The sequence below is a fragment of the Pogona vitticeps genome, chromosome 14, assembly GCF_051106095.1.
Source record: "Pogona vitticeps strain Pit_001003342236 chromosome 14, PviZW2.1, whole genome shotgun sequence".
Classification (NCBI taxonomy): Eukaryota; Metazoa; Chordata; class Lepidosauria; order Squamata; family Agamidae; genus Pogona; species Pogona vitticeps.
The window spans coordinates 15,197,181-15,224,085 of record NC_135796.1 but is presented as its reverse complement, the minus strand read 5'-3'; the positions used below and the strand labels follow the sequence as shown (position 1 = coordinate 15,224,085).

Sequence of the window (26,905 nt, the reverse complement as noted above, 5' to 3'; positions counted from 1 at the left end):
TGCCAAAGACCTTGGAACTGGTTAGCTTCGTTAAGGAGTGGACAGATGCAATTATAGGTAAAGGGGGGAAAGCTGCAAATGTGAATAGGACTGGGTTCCCCCCTTCAACCATCATTAAATATTGACTCTGTGTTCAGGGATTTTTCTCCCTGCCTCTCCTTACAGGCTGTTCCGACCTTGTGCTTTCCTGCTGCCAAGATCTGAATGGTTCTCCCAAATTTGTTTTACTCAGGAGGCTTATTTAGTTTCTGTTCCTAACACAGAGTCTCCCACTGCGAATGAAACCTTCCCTTCTTTCTTGACATGATTTCCACAAGTCCACGGGCATTCTCCTTCCATCGACAAGCCATGTTTCCTGACGTGGCACCAGGAAGAAACCTTCTCCTCCCATCGTCCATGGTGGGTAAAATTGGAAGGCCCCACTTCATGGACAAATCACCATCATCTTAGAACTCCAGGGCTGGAGGGGACCCTGTAGATCATCTACTCCAGCCCCTTTTAAGGAGGCCCAGTGGGGGGAATCGAACTCCCAATTTTTGGGTCCGCAACAAGAAATCTCTAAGGGACGTGGTGGCGCTGCGGGCTAAACTGCAGAAGCCTTTGTGTGCTGCAGGGTCAGAAGACCAAGCAGTCGTAAGATCGAATTCACACGACGGAGTGAGCGCCCGTCGCTTGTCCCAGCTCCTGCCAACCTAGCGGTTCGAAAGCATGCAAATGCAAGCAGATAAATAGGGACCACTTTGGTGGGAAGGTAACAGCGTTCCGTGTCTAAGTCGCACTGGCCATGTGACCATGGAAGATTGTCTTCGGACAAACGCTGGCTCTATGGCTTGGGAACGGGGATGAGCACCGCTCCCTAGAGTCGAACACGACTGGACAAAAATTGTCAAGGGGAACCTTTACCATTACCTAACCAGAAATCTAAACTATTGAACCTAACTGGGAAGATGGTTGTGGTGGGTTTTTTTGGGCTCTGTGGCCGTGTTCTGAAGGTTGTTCTTCCTGCCGTTTCTCCCGTCTCTGTGGCCAGGACCAGGAGTCGGAACTCTGTCTATGCGGGCATCCCCGTTATGTAGCGACTCCCGTTTCTTTCTCCTGTTTCTTTCCATAAAATTTTCCTAATGAGTTTCATCGTGTTTCACCGCACAAAAGCTTGAAAGACGTACTTAACGCTTTCCAGAGCCGCATAGCGAGAGACGGCTGTTAGAACAGTGATCGAATAACCTGGCTTAGAACTCATTTGCTTTCAGAACCATCGAGGACATGAGATGATCTATTTTTCTTCCTAATTAATCTGTTTGCCTTCTTTGCTCGGCTGGCGGCCAGATCGCCTTGGTTGAGGGGGAATACAAAGCAGGCCTGGTTTTTCCCGAGGAGAGAACATGCTTTTCTGCTGCCATCCAGCATTCTTGTCACTAAGCACGCATTATGACAAATCGGCCGGGCCCCGGATCCAAAATGTAAATTAGGCCCACATTCAGCTAAACCCACTAACCTTTGTTCTATTTTACTTTTATCAAATGCTGATGCTCCGTTCGCTTCTTCTGTTCCAAGCTGAGCTTTTTTTTGTCTAACTTGACATATCCTCCTCCGTTTTTTGTATGCTTGATGAAAAGCACGGTGCAAAAGATACGATGAGGGGCTAAGACGTGTCTTGTTATGTTAGACAAAAGGCTCCGTGCAAGCAGATTTGGCCTTTGAAACTGTTCGGATTTTTTGCAACCTCGCATGCAGCGCTAGCAGGAGTGGCTGGGAGGGGCCTAACTGGGCTGGAGTGGCTGTCAATCAATGACAGCACTGGCCAATAGTTTCCTTCCCTGCTGCCTCTGACTCTCCTTTTGAATTCTTTCTCTTTCTCTTTAGTCTATTGGCAGGCGGCTGATCTGTTGAGGCCTCTCACTGAAAGCCAGTGGGCTGCGTTTTGTTCAGTTTACTCTTTCTGTTTCAAACGTCTCGGAGTGAGTTGTTGAGACTGTAAGTGCCAATTGATGAGAAAAAAAAGGTGTGGTCTAATCTGGGGAACTTGATGCTATTCGGCGGCGTGAATCTCTTCACTTCTGCTGTACAGCTGCAGGAATTCAAAACTTTGCAACAGAAACTGCTTTGATTATAAAGGGCAGTGGCTATTCATCCAGAGGAGCAAGGAATCTGGGAGAAACCCAGCCGATCCGATAAGATCCTGCAAGGCCAGAGGAACGGAGCTCTGGATCTTTCTGGATCCATATCCTGCTCTGGTGAATTTCACCCCAGGATTTGATGAATGGATGGAGGCCTCCCTGGATAGGTCCCGTTAGCTTCTGGACTACCTGTGCTTAAATATATATATCTGCTTGGTCTTACAGTCTATCTCGATCAGGAACATCATGTCTCTCCCTAGACTCCAGCTATGGCCATAACATTACTGATGATTTCCACCCCTGCGAGAAACAATGGTAGCTATTTAAAAAACAAAACAAAAACACAACACCAAACAATTCCCAGGCTCCCAGACCAGACACCAGATCCTGCACAGAGTACAGAAAATCCAGGACGTGCAGAACTGAAGAAGGCACCGTGTTCTGATAGTAAATCAGGGGGAACATTTACGACCCAGCGCAATTAAAGAAAAATCCTAGCTTGGTTGGCCCTAAACCTCTTTATACATATATTAAAAAGAAAATGAAATGGTTCCCCGTGGCTTTAAGAGGAACTTTCTCTCTTTTTGCCTGTTAATAAAGTAAAAATCTAAGTTGAAAAGCACAGCTGGACCTTAGTACCATTGCTGTGTGAGTTGAAGGGGGAGACGTTGAAACGGCTGATGTGTTGGGAATGGCAACAGCTTGCGCTATAAGTTACACTCTTTCGTTGCCCTACGTTTTTCTCTGACTTTAGATCTCTGAGAATAACCCCCCAAACTGGAACTCAGACCCTCTAAATTAGAGGACAGTAATGGGTAGGCACTCAACCCTGAGTGCTCACTGGAAGGACAGATCCTGAAGCTAAGGCTCCAATACTTTGGCCATCTCATGAGAAGAGAAGACTCCCTGGAAAAGACCCTGATGTTGGGAAAGAGTGAAGGCAAGAGGAGAAAGGGACAACAGAGGACGAGATGGTTGGACAATGTCATCAAAGCGACCAACATGACTTTGACCCAACTCCAGGAGGCAGTGGAAGACAGGAGGGTCTGGCGTGCTCTGGTCCATGGGGTCATGAAGAGTTGGACACAACTAAACGACTAAACGACTAAACAACAACAACAATGGTGACAGCAGAACAACACATTTTGGGTTTTCCATAAGCATCCTGAGACCTTAGAGTTACATATGTGTTCTTGCGTTGTTATTGTTACTTCGAGGCAGCAGGAGAATCAATTTGGTCCCCCATTGAAATGCTGACATAGCTCTTATTTTAGAAGACTTTACGGCTTCCCTTTGCCAGCCTTTAGGCTCCGATTCTAGGTCGGGATGTTCCCACGTCCTTGCCACGTTGCTCATGCCAAAGACTTTGCGCTTTTATCTCTTTGCATAGGATAAGGAAATATTTCTCCAAAGCTACAGTACTCTGCTTTGGGAGGCCATTCTTTCCGAAGGCATGGATTCTGGATTTCTGGAGCTAATAAGGCTTAATAAAGAGATACATTATGGGAAAGAAAAGGGGATCAATATTCTTCTGATTTTCTTAACAAAAGGGCCGATGAACCTTGAGGTTCTCAGTAAACACAAACACGTAAGACGTGTCTTTGAATTTTGGTGGTAAAGGAAGAAGGGCAGGCTTTTCTGAGCAGGAGGGTACCGTCTTTGTGGCTGTCAGAAGGCTTAAGCATAAGCCATGGACCCAGCGGGGAGATTTGCACCTGGAGTAGGTGTGCCAATGGCCCTGTCTCTTTCGTGTCTTGTTTTCAGCCTTGGTGGAACGGTCGGGAATCGCATCCTCCAGCAGATCAAAAAGAGAGGAAGAAAAGTCTTATAAGAAAAAGTATCTCAAGCTGTGCAGGAGCTCGGCTTTCGACCTCTTTCTCGGTGGGGTTTTTTACTCTTTTGGAACATCATTTTCTTTCTTTTTTGCAATTAACAAGATCACCAGAATGCAATTTTTATTTTTATTTTTTAAACCCAACCCATGTCAATCCCCAGAAATATGAATCTGTGAACCGTGGACTGAATTGATGTGAGCACAGTGTTCAGGGGAGTGCTGTCCACTTTTTGCAGTCTGGCAGAGGGTGCTGTGCACCGCGGAGGTGGGTGACACTGATTTTTCAGGGGGGCAATGAGACCGTTCCAGGTTTTAGTATGAAATTTACACGTGCTGTCACCCCCCAAACACATTCTGCAGTCACATTCAGATTCAGTTCTGGAGTGGGTCCATCTGCCCAGCCACTGCTCTGCCCCTCACCTTCTGTTCTTATTTGAGAGGATGGCAGGAGGTTCGGAAGCTGTAGGGACCTGGAAAAAGTAACACCTAGGCTGGTGTCGGGAACATCATGATAACGGCCACATTGCTCTCGTCCTGGCTCATTTGCACTGGCTGTCGCTCTGCTTCTGGGTCTAGTTCGAGCTCTAAATAGTTTAAGGCTGCGCTACCTCTCTGAGCTGCTCCTCCCTCAGAACAACCTCCCATCCCACCCTCACCTCCTAATCCATGATGCTATGGGTACCTCCCTCAAGGGAGGCCTGATGATCAGCAGTCAAGAGCGGGGCCTTCTCAGTGGTGGCCACCTCACTGTGGAATACCCTTCCAGTAAAGGTGCAACAGGCCCCTTCCATTCTTAGTTGAGATGGGCACAAACCACTGGTTCTGCGTTGTGTGCTTCCTCCAGCAGGCAGCATCTTGGATTCCCTACCCCGCCTCCCCTGTGCACTGCCTCTGAGTGGGCGACTGCCAGGGGAGGCAGGGCTGGGAAGCACCAAATCCCTGTTCGTCCAAAAGACGAACCAGCCCAAACCACTGAATTGTCAGTTCATGTCCATCTCTACTCCTCAGCTTTAGAAAACAAGTGAATGCCTGGCATTTCACAGCCTTTTCCCTGGTTAATTTTGTCTCCTTTAATTACTGACATCCTGTTATTTTGGGGTCAGTTGTTTCTGTTTTTCCACCATCAGCTGGATTTTATATACTGTCAGTATCAATTCAGGATTTTGTGTGTGTGTGTGTTTGGTATTTTAATGGAGGCTTGCTGCTGAATTTTGCTTCACATCTGTGTGGTTTTGTTGTAAGTTGCCCAGAACAGTGGCTTGGTGGGGTTAAAAAAAACACTAAAATTAATTAATTCATTCATCCATCAACCAAGAGGGAGTTAAGTGACTCCCTTCTTCTGGAACTGTGCTGCTTGCCCAAGGTCCCACAGGTTGGCCTCTTCTGGGGATGCACAGTGGGGAATCGAACTCCCGGCTCGAGTAAATGACAAATATTTCAAGCAAAGGAATCAAACCAAAAGAGTTAAAAGATAACATACGGAAGAATCTCATCATTTCTTTAGCATGTTGGCAGCTTTGGCCACCGACCACTGGGGTCCTTTTGGGAATCCCCATTTCTAAAAATTATTATTTTCTTTTGGGAATACGCCATAACAAGGCTAGGAGAATTTACAGCCGTGTGGCACTCAGATTCTATGCTTCGCCATTCACCCTCTTCTTCACCCAGTGAGAAATTGGCATCTAGCAAGGCTGGAAATCATTCTCTCGTCTTTATCGCTCGGTTCCCATGCTTGTATCACGCCTGGCTTGGCTTTTTCAGAAGGTGCGTGCCGGAATGGATTTGTCATCTTTGCTAAGAGAGTTGAAGAGGCTCAGCGCAAGCTGGGGATGAACAGCAAGGAACCGTAGGCAACAGGGATTGCTTTATGAAGGTCACCATTGGGGTATTCCCCCACCCCATCTTACCTGGTGGCCAATTTCTCTTTGTTCCCAATGGAACCAGTGACCTTGAGAGGTGTTGAGTGCTCCAACACTGGAGGCATTCAGTGAAATTTGACAGATCTGCTTTGATTTGAATTTCTGCCTTGACCAAGGGGTTGGACCCAATGGCCTTAGAGGTCTCTTTCAACTTCATAATTCTATGATTCTATGAATCTGCTTTGGCTTTTAGTCTGAACATTTCAAGAGCTGAAACGAATTGAAACTGTTCTTCAGCACCTTGGAGAGTTCTTGGCTTCCCTCCTGGTGGGTCCCTGAAGGAACCTAGGCTGGAAAGATATGGTGGGTCAGGCAGGTGACATTGGGGAGAGAAGCTAGCATGGCCTGAAACCATGAAAGGCTTGAGACCTGAGCATCAAAACCTTGAACCAGATCCAGGATGCAATCAGTAAGCAGTGGAGAAGAAAACTTGTAGAATTTTTCAATAAGAAAAGCCCCACTGAAACAGTGGATCTTGATAGCTCAAACCTGCTTTGAGCACATCACAATGTTAAGTTAATGTAATCCAGAGAAACGAGACACAGCTTTTTTAATAGGTGAGAAATATTTGAAGGGGAATTTACGCTCCCCCAAAGTATATCGGTGAATGAAGATAAAAAAATAACACTTCTTTATGCTTTGGCTTGAGAGAAATTGTGGCTTTGTTTGGAGAGTGGTTTGTTTGAGTGGAGTGGCCCTCGAGTCGTTCTGCACCCTCCTGGGACTGGCGATGTTTGCTAACGTTTTGTAAACGTTCTCTGTGCAATTAATTCTATCCACGTAAATGTGTCTGTTTCCAAAGCAAACGGTGAGTGGTAATCATTGCATGGCAATCTTGAGAACTGCAAATGAGGCAGGGGGGAGCCAAAGAAAATTTTTTATATATATACCATATATAGCCAACCCCTTAATTGAATTTGCAACTCACAAAGGAGCTGGGCTCAGCTGTTGCAGTGTTTATTTTGCTTCCTCTAATGCTCAGGCAAATTGCTAGAGAAATCATATATAAATCTATCTTTCTCTCTCTCTTTCTGAGAAATTAAGTGTTATCTAAGAAGGAAGCTGGCAGCTGTTTTAATAGCAGTTGTTTATAAATCCTAGCTAGTCAGGTTGACTGAGAATCCTCTAGATGCATGGTTCCCAACCTTGCGTCCCCAGGTGTTCTTGGACTAAAACTCCCAGAGGCCTTCACCATAGCTGTGATGGCCAGATTTTCTGGGAGTTGTAGTCCAAGAACTTCTGAAGACCCAACATTGGGAACCACCGACTTAGGTCTTCTAGTACTCAAAGGTGGGAAGTGGAAGGTCTGAATGTAAAAGGTTGCCACGTGTTTTGGGGTAGAGCTCCAGTGTGCTTAGACTTTGCAGAGAGGATTATTGGGGATGGCCAAAGGAAGAAGTGGCCAACATAAATGTGGGCAGCTGGCTTGAGCATCAGAATTAACTGTACGGCTTATCTGACTATATAAATCAAGAACATCTGGATAACTCAGTGGTTTAGGCATCTGGCTGTGGAGCCAGAGGTTGGGAGTTGAGGTACCCACTGTGCCTCCTTGATGAACTGGACTTGATAATCCATAGTATCCCTTCCAGCACTGCAGTTCTGAGAGGAACATTGCTATTAATATTCTAGATCTGTGGTTCTCAGACTTGGGCCTCCAGATGTTCTTGGACTGCAACTCCCAGAAATTCTGGCCAGCACAGCAAGGGGTGAAGGCTTCTGGGAGTTGCAGTCCAAGAACATCTGGGGACCCCCAGTTTGAGTGCCACTTTTCTAGATATCATGGTATTCTTCAGATCTATTGGGTTATGAATTTAAAAGCAAGGAATGTGTGAACATTCAAAGGGGTTAATGGAAAATGTATAGATTAAAAAGAATTATGCAAACAATGGGAAAGTACAAAAAGAGAGAGAGAGAGCAGATATTGGGGACACCCATAAATGAATATGAATTTCCATGTGTAAGGTGAGAAAGCCATCATGATTCAGTTCAAACCAAGCTCTATAGATGAGTTGAAGAAACTGAACAAGATTAAGGTTGATGGACTTTCAGATTCCTAGTTCTAATGGCAGTGGCTTGTGTTTCTTGTGTTTGTGTGAAACTAGTGATACAGAGTAGCCCAACATGCCTATTTTAAAGATGTGCAAATACAAAAGCTGATAAATCTAAACAACAGGTGAGATTCGGGTGCTTCTTTAGCATCCCATCCCTTCTAGCTGTTCCATCGGTCTTGTCCTCTTCTTCTGATGGGTGAAACAAGGGAAGTACACATGTCTTTGGAGAGGTGTTGAAATACAGACCGAATCAAAGCTATTTGTGCATCTCTGGGTTGACTATGGGGCAGAGCAGAGGGCCCCAGGGCACTCACAAAGTGGGGCAGGATGCTTCCCCACATACCTCTCATGTTAAACCCATCATATTACAGGATTAAACATCTTTTAAAAGGTGTTGTGCAATTAAAATGGGGAAAGGGGAATGGAAAGTATCAATACCTTATGCAGATAATGAGACAGACAATAATGCGGTGGAGCGGATTGGGGGCCCAGTGCGCATCGTTAGGTAGAACTACAATAAACATATGCGTCTCTTGCTTTCCCACCATCTGACCTCTAGTAAAATGGAAATATTTTCCCTTCAATGTTTACGAGTCATTTTTGGCAGAAAGTACAGCTGCCCACAGTCTTTCTCAGAGATTATAACACCGTCAACAGAATGTAGATTCCAAAAATACCGTACCAAGAAAGAGGAAGGTGTGTTCATGATTAATGATGGTTCAATTGAGTATGAAAAGCGTTCTTTAATTGTTGAAAAACAGCTCAGAGGCAGCTGCAGAGAAGCATAATCTGCTATGGCTCATTTCTAGGAAATCAGAGTATAATCATCCTAAGTCCAGCCCCAAATATGAGAAACATCATTTTTCTCATTCCACCCCTACCCAGATATCTGAAAAGTCTTCTCCCAGTTAAGCAAGAACATAACAACAATGAAGAATGTAGGCCTGGGAGTGGGCATAAAGAAGGGGTATGATAAAATCTTATTAATGGCTGAAATCCAGAAGTAAGGCAAAACTGAAGGAGACCCATTGAATCAGTGGAGGTTTGGTGAGTCAACTGCCCCCTTCGTTCCATTGATTCAATGGATCTACTATGTTATTGCAGGATTTCTCCCATGACCTTGTTCACTGTCAAGCCATACTAGCTCAATGCTTTTAGATAGCCTGTTGAAAAGTTTCCTGCTTTTCATCTCCAGTCTGAGAGTGAGACGCAGAGCAGGTTGCTGCTGTTTGACCACCATTTGCACAATTTGAGCAAACATCACTAGCATTCTCCTCCCCCTTGTTTTTTGTTCCTAGAAGTGGCTATTCAGAGGTATAGTTCTCCTCTACATGGAGGTTTCCTTTGGCTCTCTTGGCTGATGGATAGCCATGGACTGAATTTTTTACATTGCCCTTTGAAAAATTCTCCTTGCTGTGATAGCACATTTATCTGGTGCATGATGATGGTAGTGAAGCCAAAGGAAGGTTTCTGAAGCCCAAGCTGTATGTTATAGGTAGTGTGTCATTAGAGAAGAAAATTCCTTAAGTACTGAAAACATCTTCCAATTATTGCAACATGAATTTTTCATGACTCCCACGGTTTGCAAATCAGCATCCCCCCCTTTTTTTTTGACAACCAGTCATGGGAAGGTAAACAAGCATGATTGCTACATCAGAAAGGGATGCCTGAATCATGTGTCTGTTGCACAAACAGAATTCCAATATGAATGATGGTCTACCTGTAATGTGTAATTTGGCCCACAGGAACTGGAGGTAGCAATCTATAAAACCCATTGAAAAGAACCAGAGATTTATTTTTCTTTCCCAGAATAATTTCTAGAATGTCTTTGTGAGGTTGTTTTTCGGTTTAACATCTGCTCAGTTGCTAAGATCATCAAAAGAGGCCTTTTTCTTGGCCCCACCATTACCTTCGCAGGTACATTTGGTGGGGACACAGGAGAGAGCTTTCTCTGTGGCTGCTCCCAGACTTTGGAACTCCCTCCCACTGGAGGCCAGCCTGGCCACCTCTTTGCCATCCTTCCGGAAGCAGGCAAAGACCTTCCTCTTCTGACAAGCTTTCTGACTGCCTGGGTAGTTTTTTTAAAAAATGGATTGTTATGCTTTATTGCTTTGAATGTGTTTTTGGTGTTGTTTTGTCTACCGTTTTTTAGTTTGACGTTTGTTTCATCATTTTCAGTATTTCTATACTTACTGTTAGCTTTACATATTGTCCTTTATTTATGTAAGCTGTCTTGATTACTTTTTAAAGGAGAAAGACATGATAAATATATTTTAAAAAAATAGCCAATATTTGGGGGATACGGTGCTGCCTCGCAAGACGAATGTAATTTATTCCGTGAGAATCGCTGTCTTGTGAAAAAATCGTCTTGTGAGGTTCCCTATGGGAACCTTGCAAGACAACTGAAATTTATTTGTCTTGTGAGGCATCAGTCTTGGGGGAAAAAAACATGTCTTGCAAAGTGTGGCCATAGAAGAAACTGTCTTGCGAGGCACCATAGCGATCACAAAAAACAATCGTCTTGCGGGTTTTTCATCCTGCGAGGCATTCGTCTTGCGAGACACCACTGTACTTTTTTCTTATCTGTATTTGCTAATATGAGTATAATTTCTTTCTTTCTTTCTTTCTTTCTTTCTTTCTTTCTTTCTTTCTTTCTTTCTTTCTTTCTTTCTTTCTTTCTTTCTTTCTTTCTTTCTTTCTTTCTTTCTTTCTTTCTGTTGATTGGTATATAATGCAATCCCTTCCCTTCCAGCTCTGCAGTTCTAAGATTGTTAATCAATTAATTAACTAATTAAGCATCCTCTTTGTTTTCTGCACCCGTTTGCCTTGCTGCACAGGTCACGAAGGGGCACAAGGTGGCGCTGTCCTGCATCAGTTACATCGGTTGCTCCCTGTCCATCTTCTGTCTGAGCATCACCCTGATCACGTTCGCCGTTCTCTCGTGCGTAATTTTAAGTTTCCTTACCTGCTGGACCAATTCCAACCCTAGAAATAGTCACATCTGTACTTTTTAAAAAAAATGCTTCATTTTGCTTCATTGGACAGATGCTCTCACGAGTTTCATAAAAGGTTATTAATGCCTTAAACTTCTTTAATTAGATTCTGCATATATATTTGTAACACTTGGCCAGTTTGGGTCTAAATGACTTTAATTTCCTGCAACTAGGAAGGGAGGCGCTTTGAAATAGCAAGCGATTTCCTTGCCGTTTATTCTTCAGTGGTTCCTGTCATTGCTTTCCCCACTGGGGAAGGGACGGGACTTTTAATAGGGAAAAAGAACAAACAGAACCCACAGTGTGCTTGTGTGATTTTGAGGGGTTGTGCGTGAGAGAGCGAAAAAGACAGAGCAACTATCTCCACGATGGGATTGTAAGTTTCATTCATTTTTCCAGCAGGAGAAAAGTGTGTCAGGAATCAAGGTGCCTGAACTAAAAGGGGAACCTGTTCATTCAGGAAGACTGGAGGGGAGAGATCTCTGAACATCATGACCGAACCCCCTAAAGTTGCATTTCTGAAATATATTTATGCAGCATCTAATTAAGGAGCTTTAAGGCATTCTTCACTTTTTATGAAATTTCAACTTCTGAACTCTAGCATCCCCTAGAGGTGGTGATCAAAAGCTTTTCCACTTGGGGAAGGTGCTGTTTCTGAATAGCAAACTACTCCGGAGTACCCTCTGTGTCAGTGAGAATCCTGATTTCCCAGGGTTCCTTATTCACAGGTATAGCCTACTCACAAACATTAACTCCTTCCTTATAGAGGGGGCATTTTCCACGTATGGAAAGTGGCAACAGAGACGGACCGTGAAGATGCTTGATGCTATTTGAGTGAAGTGTGGTGGGTTTATCAGTGAAGGTAACACCTGAAAAGGGCCACTGATTCTGGTACCTACCATATTTTTCCGTGTATAAGACTTTTTTAACCCACTTTTCTAACCCAAAATTAAGTGGGGCTTAGCAAGTGGAGGGGAAAGCAGGGATCAAAGCCCTGCAAGATCACTTTGATCCCTGTTTTCCCCTCCACTTATTTTTGTTCGTTCCTCAGCTTACCTCCGTGTATAAGACAACCCTCAATTTTTAGTCTAAAGATTTTAGACGAAAGTATAGTCTTATACATGAAAAAATATGGCAAATACTTATCCCAGTTTGTGGACATAAAAACTTACCCTCCCTATCCAGAGAACAGAGGGAGAAAAAACTCTCCTTTAGAGAAGGTCATACAGCTCTGTACCAGAAAGGCACCTGTTTTCCCCATTTGCCTTTTCTAGATCTATAGGTAGATTGGTAGCCTTAGGCTTTCTTCATCCTTCTCTTGCCATGGTCCTCATCAGCTTCTCCCTTCTCTCAGCTAAAGAGAGGCAGATTCACATGACCTCTCCACAATGACTCCCATACACAAAATCCAGCTTTAGGGGGCGCTGTCACTAAATTCAGAGGTCTTTCCCCGGCACTCTTCCTGAATGAATTTTCTCAAGAAAACCCAAATCGACAGAGGTGTTGGCACTTTAGCAGTGTGCCACACGAGTTCTACAAGGTTCAGAATGTAACTTAAAAAAGGAGGTAATGGGTTTGTGTTGGCTAAGGTTGGCTGAGATGTTTAAGCTGCTAAAGGTTGAGTTTTGTTATCTCTCCAGAGACATTCAACAACAGAACACCTTGTGATTCGTGATGTTCGGGCCAGCTGGCTCCTCCAAGGAGTCCTCCCTCAGCCCTCTACCGCTAGAATCTTAATGCGATTTGGGAAGCCAGCGATAAACACTGTATTTCCATATTTATAGAAAAACTCACCCATATGTAGATAATAGCACAACGCACAGTATTTATGAAGTGCCAGCTTTGATATAAATACGGAAGGTCTGGGCTGGATCCTCCACTTTGGTGCCAGAAGCCTTGTCAGCTTCCCTTGAGTTACTCCCCTAGACCCATCAGATAAGGATCAGGCCCCAAGGCTGCTAATTATGGAATGATTTTAGATGGATGCATTTCCAGAAGAGACGTGGATGCCCTCATCAGTGTGACTTCTATTATGGTGAGGAAAATGAAAACGGATGTGTTGTGTTAACAGTCCAATCTTTCTTCCCCTCTCTGCCCCTCTCTCTCAAATTATATCCTTAACGAACTTGCTTTGTACTTATTAGTTCACTTGCAGCTCTTTGCAGTCTTTGACATTTGAGAAGGAAGGAGGCAAGAAACCAGCTAACCCACTGGTCTAGCTTGTTTCTATCTGGTTATGCTACAGGCTGCTGCAATAGGATCTTTGCATGGAATCCCATATAGTGTGGAATCATCAGCAGGGCTGGCCTGAGAGGCGGCACCATCTTGGGCAAAGGAAGAGATAGTGCCTCCCCTTCACCCCACCTCTTGGAACTAATTGGCGGTTCAATCTCATTTCAACAGTAGCAGCTCAACACAATGCAATGGCATTCTCAGCGGAAGCAAGTCAATGCAACTCAACCCAACCCAACGCAACTCAAGCCAACTCAACCCAACTCAATGGAGCCCAACCCTACCTAAATCAATGGCATCAGAGTTCCTCCTGAAGGACAACTCATTTAGGGACTATGGACCAAGTACACACAGCTCTCTTCTTCAAGACAAGCAAATATTCAGGATCCAGGAGGAACAGGGATAAGCTGTCTCCCCTTCTACCTGAGATCCAGGAAAGCACCAGCAAGGGGCTGTGAGGCAGGGGCAGCAATGAACCTAGTATTTCCTTGAGCTTCCAAGGTGCTGTCCATGGTGCCGAATCTAAATTTTGGTGACTGGGAATCGAGTTCACTTCTTTGTAATGTTTGGGCTGAAACTCAGAGTGGACGTACTCCCCCCAATGATGTCACAGCCACCATCCTCTGGTCTGAGACACCTGTCCCATTTTAGACATTACAATTTAATGCATGCTTGCTCAGAAGTAGGTCTGACTGTATTCAGTCAGTCTTAGTTCTAGAACAATGTGCACAGGAAAGAGCAAACCAAATATACCAGGCGACTGGGTGCATTTTGAAATCTAATGAAGTCCAGCTTAGTCTGGAAAAGTGAGTAAGTTTAACAAATGGTACCTTGAAGATGAGTTATAAAAGATACATATTCTTCTTAGGAAGCTAACCATTTATTTTATTTTATTTTTTGCACCCACAGCTCTGTCAGCACCATCCGTAACCAGCGATACCACATTCATGCCAACCTGTCTTTCACCATCTTAGTGGCTCAACTCCTTCTCCTCATAAGCTTCCAGTTCAACCCGGGGACGGTAAGAGGTGGACGCTGGGAGGCCAGTTTTATTCTTGCAACTTGAGTACCTCACTGATAGGGCATGTGATTTGCATGCATGCGGAAGGTCCTGAGTTCAAGTCCCAGCATGCCAGCTGGGAAAGAATCCTTAAGAGCCACTCCACCAACTTCTATAAGACTTCTCCATCTATTTCCAATCATATCATTATAGCAGGAGGTTCCGGTTTGTTGACTAGCCCAGTGGTTCTCAACCTTCAACCCTCCATTAGAGGTTTGCTCTTTCAGGTTTTTTGGATGCCAGGTCCCAGAATTCTCCAAGAACTCCCCAAACAGAATTCTGGGAGTTTTAACCCACAAAAACATGCTTACAAACACCCACATTTTGCTTACCTGGAAATGGGTCTACCTCTAAGGTTGCATGGCTTTCTCCGACTTTGCTTCCTCCTAGAGTTAAAAAAAAAAGGGAAGCTGAAACAGTACTTCCCGAGAGTCGTAGTTTCACTTCCGAATTGTCTCTGTAAAGCCGTGGTCCCCAATCTTGGGCCTCCAGATGTTCTTGGACTACAACTCCCAGAAGCCTTCACCACCACCTCTGTGAGCCAGGATTTCTGGGAATTGAAGTCCAAGGACATCTGGAGGCCCAAGGTTGGGGACCACTACTGTAAAGCGCTGGTTGGGCATATCATAGTCTTCGCTGAATATTATTGCAAGCTGTCTTTGCGAGAAATAGAGGCTATATATTCAACCAACCAACCAACCAACCAACCAACCAACCAACCAACCAACCAACCAACCAACCAACCAACCAACCAACCAACCAACCAATGCACTAATTAATACACTTTTTCAGATTGCTCAGTGGTTTAAGTCTCTGGCTGTGGAGCCAGAGGTTGAGAGTTCAATTCCCCACTGGGTCTTGACAAGGGCTGGTGATCCATTGGATCCCTTCCAGCTCTTCAGTTGTAAAATGATGATCATCATCATATTATTCTTGGACAGAGTGCTTTCAGCTTGCCGTGCATCTCAATATCTCTCTGCTTGCCCTGCTTTTGTTACAGGTGCCCTGCAAGGTCCTGGCTATTCTCCTCCATTTCTTCTTCCTGAGTGCTTTCACCTGGATGCTAGTGGAAGGCTTTCATCTCTACAGCATGGTGATTAAAGTGTTTGGGTCAGAAGAGAGCAAACATGTGTACTACTATGCTGTTGGATGGGGTAGGTGTCATTTCATCTTTCTGAGAGCTAACACAGCCAGCCTTCCTCCCTCCCTCCCTCCCTTCCTTCCTTCCTTCCTCTTATCTATCATCAGCTCCTTCCTTCCTTCCTTCCTTCCTTCCTTCCTTCCTTCCTTCCTTCCTTCCTTCTTCATATCCTGTCTTCCTTCTGGTGGAAACAGATGGGTGCAAAAGTAATAACAATTATGTGCTGTCCAGACACTTCTGACAACCCTTAGTGGAGTTTCACCATTCCTGTCTTGTGGGAGTGCTTTGGGGCTATGCAGTTTGATCCAAGACCCTACAGCAGTGGTCCCCAACCTTTTCTGAACCGTGGACCGGTTGGGGGAGGGTGGGGTCTGTGGGGGGCACCCTGCTGTGCTTGTGGGTGGGTGGGGTGCACTCGCAGGTGGGTGGGCTGTGCATTCGTGGGGGGAATGCATGCGGGGGGCAGATCTGTCTCTGCGGCCCAGTCCTGCCATGACCACGGACCATCACTGGGCCATGGACCAGAGGTTGGGGACCCCTGCCCTACAGGAATGATTCCCAACTTGGGGTCCCCAGGTGTTCTTGGACTAAAACTACCAGAATCCTTTGCCACTAGCTGCACCAGACAGGATTTCTGGGAGTTGTAGTCCAAGAATATCTGGGGACCCAAGGTTGGGAACCATTGCCCTAGCTTGACCCCCCCCCCCCAAAGAGACACAGAGGGAATCTCTTGATGCTTAGGTGCTCTGGTTCACTGAACTATCTGGCTAGGTCAACAGATGAAAACAAAACTGAGATGGTGGTCTTTTTTTTAAGCTCAGACCCAAGATGTTTAGGGCTTTAGAGGTTAAAACTCACACTTTGAATGGTGTTCAGAAATGGACTGGCATCCAGTGGAGCTGCTGTAACAAGGGGCTTTATATGATTCCTGTAACCAGCCTATTAACAATATGTCTGCTGTGCTTTTGACCCACCGAAGTTTATAAAGTCTTTAAAGCCAAGTCCGAGCGAGGGCACTGTTTCCTTCTGGCACCAAACAGCACAAAGCTACTATAACAGGAGTGTTATGTGATCCTTGTAACCATGAATATCTACACATCATTGTAACAAAAAGTCAACTATTTAGGTGATCTAGTTGTGAAGCTTCTCTGCTCGTCAAACAAAGACCCTGTCCGTCTCCTGCCAAATGTGTGAAGAACGTCAAAGCCCTTGCATACCAGACTCCTAGCATGTCTCATTACATTTCTTCCCCTTCCAAGGATGGCTTTTAAGCTCATTGTTCAGGAGACACAGAGATGAGACTTGTCAACGTTCCTTAGCGAGGGAAAGAAAAGGGAGCTGTCCCCTTGGAACAAAACAGAAGAGCGAGCAAAGGCTTCTGAGAGGACAAGCTATCAACGTAATTAGGGATAATTTCGAAAATATTTTAAAACCGGCATTATTCTGCTCCATTCAAAAAAAAAAAAGCAAAATCTAATTATGGCCATTATGTAGCCCTACTGCCATTCTCGAAGGAATATGTAACACCTTGGCTGTGTTCTGGAAAACAGAAACTGAATAGCGTTCATTTCAACTTTTCCTAATTCTTGCTTGTACCCTTCCTCTTTGGGTCACCGTGCACCACACTCTGTTCATTCTCTTCCTTGAACATCTTTATCTGTAATTGTGAAATCGCTCATCTTCACCATCATCTCCCCAGAAGAGTGGTTCCCCAACCTTGGCCCCCCCAGATGTCCTTGGACTACAATTCCCAGAAGCCTTCACCTCTTGCTGGGATGGCCGGGATTTCTGGGAGTTGTAGTCCAAGAACATCTGGGGACCCAAGGTTGGGAAGCGCTTGTCCTAGAATATAGACTGCATGCGTGTATGATAAGTATGGTATTTTGTAAATTCTCATTCAAGGGTTCAGGTTACTCAAGGCATAAGGAAGAACAGTAATAAATGGAGGGGTTTTGCCTGCCATCACCCTCTGCCGATGGAAGGGTGGCTCTCTAGGGCTGGCCCTAACATCAGGCAAAGTGAGATCAATTTGTGGTGTCCTGAAGACAGATGCTATTGAATTGATTCCTGGTATGGTCCGATTCCCAGGTAAGAAGTGCCTATGGCTTTTTGTACAGAGCAGAGGTTGGGAGTTTGATTCCCCCACTATGCGCTTCTTGGGAGAAGAACCAGCCTGGTTAGCCTTGGGCAAGCTGCACTGTCCCAGGGCTCCCCCTAGAGGAAGGGAAGGGTAAAACCCTTCTGAGTCTTCTCTAGCTGGAAAACCCTGAAAAAGGGTCCTCCTAAGTCAGAATTGACTTGACAATACATGATTATTAAAGATATGGGTGAAACGTTGGCCCCTTGCCTCTGTAATTTGCAAGAAGAGTGGAAACTCTTTGGTGCGTCCCCTTACACAATGTTTCTCTCATTCCACACTGCCACGTGCTTTCCTAAACATTCGTCCTTTGCTTTAGTGGTTTGCTGAACTCAAGCGTTCATTATGTGGGAAACGGTCCGTGCCGGATTTTTGCACTTCACCTCTCTGCTACCTTCGAGGTTGCATTTCTTCTTCCTCTTGTTTGCCTGCCTGTTGGGTTTCTGCTCAGAGGCGTTTGGGCTCTGAAGCTGTTCGAAAGATCAATTTTGTCTGTTTGGCGCGGGCGTCTTGGCTGGCACACTCGACGGAGTCCCTAGGGTTTTTTCTCGCGCAGTCCAGGTGAGCTAATGAAATGGAATCGTACAGGGCAAGACAGATCCCTCCCCTGAAAACTGGAAAAGCACCAGCTTCAGAGGGAAAAATCAACAAACACATTCAGAACTGGGTCTCTAGAGGAAGTGTGTGCGCGTCTTGTGTTTGTGTGACACGTGGCTTGTTTACAGGGCTTAGGAAGAGTTGTGGCTCAATATCACGATCCTTCTGACTGCCCTTAGCTGTCGAAATTTATTCTGACTCATTTAGAAAGGTATCGCTCACTGCTCTCGTAGTGCTGGCACGCCACTCAGACTGGCTCATAGCTAAATAATATTAATCACATACCATCAGGTCAATTCTGACTTATGGTCACCCTTTTCCGTGTTTCTCAGGTAGTAAGTATTGAGGTGTTCCATTCCCTTCTTTTGGGGGCACCTTGAGACAGTGCAGCCAGCCCATGACTACACAGGCTGGCTCTTATCTCAGGAGACACAGTGGGGGAATCGAATTCCTAACCTCTGGCTCTGCAGCCGGATACGTAAACCAATGTAATGCGCTCTACGTGGGGCTTCCTTTGAGGTTGCTGCGGAAATTACAGGTGGTGCAGAATGCGGCGGCCAGATTACTCAGTGGAGTGAAAAAGTTCCAACATATTTCGCCCACTCTGGCTGCATTGCATTGGCTGCCCATCAGGTTCCGCATCGACTTCAAAGTGTTAACGCTTACGTATAAAGCCCTAAACGGTTTAGGGCCTCAATACCTGGCGGAACGCCTATTCCCACCAAGTTCTACCCGGATCACACGGGCGAGCCAGGAGGTGAGGCTGAGGAGCTTAACGCCGAGGGAGGCCCGAAAAGAGAAAACAAGAAATAGGGCCTTCTCGGCGGTGGCTCCTCGCTTGTGGAATAATTTACCTCCTGGTATTCGCGGAGCTTCCTCGCTGGGTACCTTTAAGAACCTATTAAAGACCTGGTTGTTTCGGCAGGCCTTCTCACCAGATTACTTTTGATTTTCTTTTCTCCTTTATTGTTTCTTTACTTTAATTGTTTTGTAATTTGTTGTTTTATTTTATTGTATTTTATCTTTGTTGTTGGCCGCCTAGAGTAGTCCATCGTGACTAGATAGGCGGGATATAAATAAAATAAAATAAAATAAAAATAAATAAATGAGATCTCAGACATTTTGGCTCTTTTTATTTTGCCCTTTTTCTCTTTTCTTCCATTTTGTTTTCCCCTTGTATCAGGGAGCTAGCTCATGGGGCAGAGATTCAGCTCTGAGGGATCAGCACCACGGAGAGCTCTAAGTGGGCCACCTTGCTCCAATAATGGATTCATTATAGGTTCTTAGAAGAATGGAGTCGGAAGAGCCCTCAAGACCAACCCCCTGCTTGAGGCAGGAATCCAAATTAAAACAGACCAGACAGAGGGGGGGGGGGTCCAGTTTTCTCTTGAAGGTCTCCAGCATTGGAGCACTGAGATCGTTGGTTCTCCATCGTCATACTCCTCTAAGAGTTAAAAAGTTTTTCCTGCTATTCACCCTAAATCTGGATTCCTGTCACTTGAGCCTATTATTATGCGTCTTGCATTCTGGGATGATGGAGAACAGATCCTCTCTGTAGGACTGCTTTCCAAGTATTTGAAAAGTATTTGAAAAGTGATATCCTTTCTCCCCTCGGACTTCTTTTCTCAAGGCTAAACATTGCCCAGTTCTTTCAGTCTTTCCTTCTAAGGCTTGGTTTCCAGTCCCCTGATCCTCCTTGTTGCCCTTTCATGAGATGACAAACTTTCATGCTCTGTGCCCGAGGCCCTTCCCAGACTCCAGCTCTCAAACTAGGGAGACTTTGAGGGGGCAGACCTTTTACCTAAAGCTAAACATACTTCCAAAATATTGTGCCAGACATGCTGCTGGCACTGGTGGACTGGCCAAATGGATTGTTAAGCTCTTGGGACACCAGTGTGTTGGTCAAGTGTTGGTCAAGTGTATTGGTCAAGTGTATTGGTCAAGTGTTGGAACAAAGTTCAAGGCTGCCAACATTAGTCCAGCCTGAAAGGTCTTGAGTTCTAGGATTGCTGGTTCCACAGGGAAACTGGAACCCAGCACTTATTTTGTGAACATCTGGTTTCTCAACCTCTGACTGTGGATTCTGGTCATCGCTCAACTCCATTAACAACAACAACAACAATTGTATGCCTTCAAGTTGATGCTGACTTAAGGCAACCCTTTTGAAGGTTTTCTAGGTAGAGAATACACAGAAGTGGTTTATCCTTTCCTTCTTCTGTAGGCACCTTGGGAGTGTACATCTTACCCAAGGCTACCCAGGCTGGCTCTTCTGGAGCGGACAGAGGACAATCGAACTCCCAACCTCTGGCTCCACAGCCAGATACCTAAACCACTGAGTTATCAAGCCGGCTTTATGACACTAATACCCTAATATTAATAGCAATACATTGTGGCCCATGGAAGGGCGTTAATGATGCCCACACCTGTATGCTTATGGAAGAAAGACAGGGCTTAGTTTCCCCAGATGGTTTTACTCCGCACAATTCCAGACGGGCAGTAGTTGAAGATTACTTTCTGAGTTCCTCATGATGATCAGTTTGACATTTCCAAATGGATGGGAAGACACTTTGTTGATTAATTTTAAAGCCTCACCAGGTTCCTTGCCGTTGGAGGGAGGGTGACACAAGAACCGTTTCTTGCTAACTTCAGTAGCGAAGGAGAAGAATCCTATCATCCCTCATTTGCGTGTTCTGGGACACCTGTTAGAATGAACCAGTTTCACCCCAGTGTGAGCCGAATATTGCATGAGAACGGTTCAGAGAATTCATTCCACGGCTGCTCCAGATGAGGAGAGGGACCGTTTCCCTCTCTAGTTCCCCGGTTATGTCAATATGGTTGTTCTCTCAGTTTAATAGGTAAAATCCATTCTGTAATTAATGAAATAATTAAATCATCCCCCCTGGTTGATTCTTCTGATTGAATTAGCATAGTAATTCAACTAGGCACGAAGAGCGGAGTGTTTTTGGAAGAATTCCATAGAATAGACCCTTTCAGTCAACGTAATTCCACCTGGCAGTTGTTTTTCTTTTTTTAAAAAAATAAAAAAATCCTAAGAAAGTCTATATTTGCCGATGAAACCCATGGAATTATGAAATCCATTTTATCTTCCCATGAGGGAACGAGTACACAACTGTTCAAGTACTTTTTGAAATGTATATTTGAAAATGAGAGCAAATACTTCCATGGAACAATGGGGTTCCGTGTGATTTTGTGTCTCCTGCCCACCGACCCTCTTGTAGGGTCCTCTGTTGCCATTCATAGGTGGGAAAACGGCCTTCGCTGAAGCAGGAGGAATCAGATCTTAAACTCAATGTGTGTGTATTCATGACTTCCACCGACATCCCGTCCTAATTTTTGTAGTGCTTAAGAGAATCGCGGACTGGCAAAGATTTTTTATATATATACTGTAATTGTGCCAACCATGTCATCTCCAGGGAGACTTCAGAAGTTTCTGTTCTGGAAGCTATTTTTAGATGTGGATTGGGGTCCATTGAATCTGGAGGGTTGTTCAATGAGATAAGGCTGATACTGCTAGACTAAAAGCAAAACGAAAGAGATTTTATCTTCCTTCCTTCCTTCCTCCCTCCCTCCCTCTTAGCCACCATCATCACTTCTTCCTTCCTTCCTTCCTTCCTTCCTTCCTTCCTTCCTTCCTTCCTTCCTTCCTTCCTTCCTTCCTTCCTTCCTTCCTTCCTTCCTTCCTTCCTTCCTTCCTTCCTTCCTCTTAGCCATCATCATCATCACTTCCTTCCTTCCTTCCTTCCTTCCTTCCTTCCTTCCTTCCTTCTTCTTACCATCATCATCATCACTTCCTTCCTTCCTTCTTCTTACCATCATCATCATCACTTCCTTCCTTCCTCTTAGCCATCATCATCATCACTTCCTTCCTTCCTTCCTTCCTTCCTTCCTTCCTTCCTTCCTTCCTTCCTTCCTTCCTTCCTTCCTTCCTCCCTCCCTTCCTTCCTTCCTTCCTTCCTTCCTTCCTTCCTTCCTCTTAGGCATCATCAGTTCCTGCCTGGCAACAGATACATGCGTCTTTCTTCAACATACACAGCAAGAGCCAGTTTGTGCATGTAGCTAATGCAGAATTCATACGTTCTCTGAAAATCCTCCCCAAACTCTTGTGTTTTCATTCATGTGCTGTTCAAACTCAAGCGATCAGTTACTTCCACACTCAGGTTATAGCGTCTTTCCCACTACAGCCTGTCAGAGATGGTGTTGTGAACATGATGACATCGCTCTGTCCGAAAAGCCAACCATATTTTACATCATGGCGATGCTGAGAGTGAACATAGTCCATTTGGAGTGAGGGCAACGCTTGACGTGCCACATTACCCTCACTCTTGATGGACAGCAGAAGGGAATCCATGTTGAATGTTGGGCAGGGGAGAACATTTTCCCCTCTCAGAAATGAATGCATATGTACCTAGACATTCTGTGAAAAACGTAAAAAAGTTCTATTCCTATTCACAGTGCATTCAAGACTCCCAGATGCACATTTTCCAAAAATTAACTCAATTGGATTCTTTGTTGTGATTGTATCCTCCACTCCACCCAACACACAGAAAATGTACTGTTGATAGTTACCAGATTTGCATTTTGATTCTAAAATAATAGAGGCTGCATGCTTCAGGACATGTTACTATTTATATGATAATTCCATTCCCTGTTAGTGAAATGCTATTACAGACTACATGTTGGTTTATTCATTAGCGTTATCTAGCAACAACAATAAACAGAACCAAAATGAACAGTGAGGAGATCAGGGGACCAGCTGGTCCATTTTATTGTGCGCTTTAGGTCCTGAAAACTGCCCTCGTCACTTAAGTGTGCAGCCAGCGGTCTGTTGCGTACCACTTTTCAAAGACTTGAAAGGTAGTCCTACAAAGAAGGGGCAGGATCCGTTCTTGGTCATCCCAGAGTGCAGGACACATAATAACAGGCTCAAGTTACAGGAAGCCAGATTCAGGCTGAATATCAGGAAAAACTTCTTAACTCTTAGATCAGTACGACAAGGGAACCAGTGATCTTGGAAGGTGGTGAGCACTCCAACGCTGGAGACATTCAAAAGAAAATTGGACAACCTTCTGTCGGGTCGGCTTTGATTTGGATTCTTGCATTAGGCAGATGGTTGGGTTCAATGGCCTTATAGGCCCCTTCCAACTCTGTTATTCTATGATTCTATCCTCATCAGTGGGAGAATGCTGCTAATTAAAGAGTTTGCTTTATTTTTTTCAGGCTGCGCCTTGCTTTGTCTCATTGGGCACAAGTTGTGAGCACCCTGAAATTGGAAAAGGTGGTCTTTAATTGCTAGCAATCTGCCACTGACGATGGTGTTCCTCTTATCCAACCAAAGCCGATCCATCAGTTATAGAATTTTTTTTCAAAAAAGTAAATAAGCAGAACAATAAGTAGAGTAAGAGTAATTTTTTTAAAAAACCTTCGACATTTCTATAATCGTGAAACAACAGTCATGTCAGAAGCATGCAAACTCAAGAAAGCATATACAAATGACCGCCAGCAGCTGGCCATCGTCTGACGCTAACATTTTTCATGCTTAAACTTTCCTCACTCCCAGCGATCTTCTGCTAGTGTTAGGTTGTGGAAGTGAGTTCTGATCAGATCACCAGAGATCTTCCTTTATGCTTCATCAACGCCGATAATGAGTGTGTTGCACCTTGCACAGAGTGACTGTCAAGCTGCAGAAACACACGCATGCACACACATTTTCTCATTAAAAATAGCCCTGTCTCAAAAACCATTTCAGTTCTTAGAAGCTAGGCATCTGTACAGAACCGTGGTTCCCTGCCTTGGGTCTCCAGATGTTCTTGGATAGCAAATCCCAGAAATCTTGGCCAACACTCCAAGGGATGGAGGCTTCTGGGAATTATAGTCAAGAACACCTGGATTACCCAAGGCTGGGAACCACTCGTCTAGAAGGCTGGAGCTCAAGGCTCCTGCTAGAGCAGTGGTCCCCAACCTTGGGCCTCCAGATGTTCTTGGACTTCAACTCCTAGAAATCCTAGCCAACAGAGGTGGTGGCGAAGGCTTCTGGGAGTTGTAGTCCCAGAACATCTGGAGGCCCAAGGTTGGGGACCACTGTGCTAGAGGTCATCTTAGGAAAAAGGCTGTAACTCACACACCTCTCTCTATTTAGGATGGTGGTTCTCCAGCCTTGGGTCCCCCAGATGTTCTTGGACTGCAGCTCCACTGTGAGTGGTGAAAACTTCTGGGAGTTTTACTCCAAGAACATCTGGGGACCTAACATTGAGAACTACTGGTATAAAAGCTTCACTTATGGAGATCAAAGCTCTTCGACTCATGGTCAGCCAGATGTTTTTCACGGATGCCTCCATCAAGCCCCACTGACTGTGCTTGTGAAGGCTGATGGAAACCAGAGTTTAATATCAGGGTGCTGTGGATGCATTCTGGGTCCCCCCTCTGTTTTTGAAAGGGGATCCGCTAAGTTGCCATCACTTGACATCAACTTTCCAGCATTCTCCCCTTCAGATATTTAGAGTTGGCACCATGGAGATGCCTCCTTCCTCCTTCCTTCCACCCATAACTCCTCAGTGTTGACACTGAGGATCTGCCATGGTGATGTACGCCTCGGTTCGAACACCCTGCTTATTATTGTTATTATCTCTTGGATTTTTCAGGCTGCCCACTAGTGATCTGTGTCATTTCCATCGCTGCCGCTTTGGAAAACTATGGAGAAGAGGAAAAGTAAGTCTTGATACAGGGAATACTGTGTTGATCAAATTTAGGCACATTTAAATGGTTTTGTCTTTTTAAAAAAAGAGCTTTCTAAATGGTTCTAAATTTTGGTTCTAATTTGGATTGATATTCAGTTGCTTTTAATACAGTTTTTTTTGTATAGCATTTAAAGCCTGTTACATTGTATAGTTTTAATGGTTGTGAGCCGGTCTGGTTCCCCTATGAAAAAGAAGAATAAAAAGAATAAAAATGAATGAATGAATAAACGAATGAACGAATGAACGAACTTGATTGATTGACCAACTGACTGAGTGACTGATGGACTGAGTGATTGACTGATTGATTGATTTGAAATATTTTTACCCTACCTTTCTTGGAGGTAAAAGATCCAAGGTGGGTTGCCTCCTTAAAAGACAATATTTAAAGGTAACAACAACAGTACGTATACAAATAATTTAAAGGAGCAAACAAAACCCATTAAAAAATAACCCACTCGGGCAGTGAGTCGTTTGAGGGAGAGCTTGTCTGAAGAGAAAGGTCTTGGCCTGCTTGTGGAAGGACAGCAAAGACGGGGCCAGTCAGGCCTCCAGTGGCAGGGAGTTCCAGAGTCTCTGGGAACAGCCACTAGAGAAGGCCCTCTCCCGTGTTCCCACCAAACGCAGCGGTGAGGGCGGTGGGCTGAGAGAAAACCCTCTCCTGATGATCTTAAAACCTGAGGAAGCTCACAAAGGGTGAGGTGGCCCTCCTTATTTGAAAAAGTGGACATCTTAGAAAGAGAGCATGTATCAAAGGCAGAGATGGTCGCCCCGTTCTGTGTTTCCAGAGAACTCTATTCCAACCTAAAAACCCATTTAATTTGAATTTGCGGCCACAAACAACATTTTGTGAATACATTTTTCTCTTGTTCTGTTTCTCGGCAGCTGCTGGCTTTCACTGACAAATGGAGCCATCTGGGCGTTCGTAGCCCCAGCACTCTTCGTCATTGTGGTAGGTACCACCTCATCCTTTCCTGCCCACCTGTCTTAGGGATGTCCGTGGCTTGAAGGCTCTCCTTAGCAGCGAACAATTAGGGATGTTAATCTTCTCACAGTTCTTTCTTCGTCCTGTTGGTGAGAGCGGGATAAGTTTTGGGCATTTTAAAAATACGGTGTGATTTAATTTTTTTTTTTTTTGCAAAGTCACAGAAGTGGTTTTTGTGCAACTCCCAAATTTTGTGCAAAACCGTGCCATTTTGCACAAAACACCTCGCCTATGGTGCAAAATGTAAGCTTTTAACACACAAGACCAGGTTCAGGTTCAAAATATAAGGGGCCTTTTCAGGGGCATCTTGATTTGATTTGGGCCCGTCACGAGAAAACAGAGTTCTTTGACAAAGGCAATAACACTGGGGAAGGGGGAAGGCAGCAGGAGAAGAGGAGGACCAAATGTGCGATGGACTGAATCCCTAAAAGACGCCACCGGCTTGAGCTTGCAAGAGCTTTGAAGGCGGGACCTTTTGGAGATCGCTCCTTCATGGGGCCTCTTAAAGTCAGAGGTGATTTGATGACGCATGACACCAACAAGCCCCTCGGTGAATTTCTGCAGCTGAGCAGGGATTCAAACCGAGATTCCCCAAGCCCTGCTCCATCCATTGCGCCCCACGGGGGAATTGCATTACCATTAAATGCTGCATAATCCGTTCACCCCCCCCCCCGAAATCTGGGGATGGAGAGAACCAGTGGCCATATGTGCATTTTCTCCCCTGCTGCATTTTTAAACAGCTTTAACACACACACATACACACACTCACACACAAGGGTAAGGGGCATACCCTCAATCAAAGGAGAGAAGTTACAGCAGGCCTGTTAAGTTCAGATGAGCGCTCCGGGTCCTGCTGTCGGTGGTTATGAATGTAATCTTTCTAGGTGGGAGTTGCAGGTTCATGGCTGAGCTACTGATACGTGAATGTATTACAGCGCTTTAATTATACTGGCGTATTAAATTACAGCCAAGGGTGGCTTAATCACTTTGGACTGCTCCCGGAGGTTGCGAAATACGTTTCTTCCTCCATTTTTTCTTTCTCTCCCTCCCAAATGGATTAAGAAGGTGCTCACTTTTCTGCTGG

The 26,905-nt window shown here is 44.9% G+C and overlaps 1 protein-coding gene across 2 annotated transcripts in view; it reads left to right on the top strand.

The window, feature by feature from the left end:
* The window catches only part of ADGRD1 (adhesion G protein-coupled receptor D1), a 128,753-nt gene that overhangs the window by 74,057 nt on the left and 27,791 nt on the right, over window positions 1-26,905 (top strand). For both annotated transcript variants that reach the window (XM_072983176.2, XM_072983175.2), the window contains 5 exons: window positions 10,762-10,865; window positions 14,059-14,170; window positions 15,210-15,363; window positions 24,744-24,810; window positions 25,722-25,788. In XM_072983176.2, coding sequence (XP_072839277.2) covers window positions 10,762-10,865; window positions 14,059-14,170; window positions 15,210-15,363; window positions 24,744-24,810; window positions 25,722-25,788 — 504 coding nt within the window. The remainder of the gene's footprint in view (window positions 1-10,761; window positions 10,866-14,058; window positions 14,171-15,209; window positions 15,364-24,743; window positions 24,811-25,721; window positions 25,789-26,905) is intronic.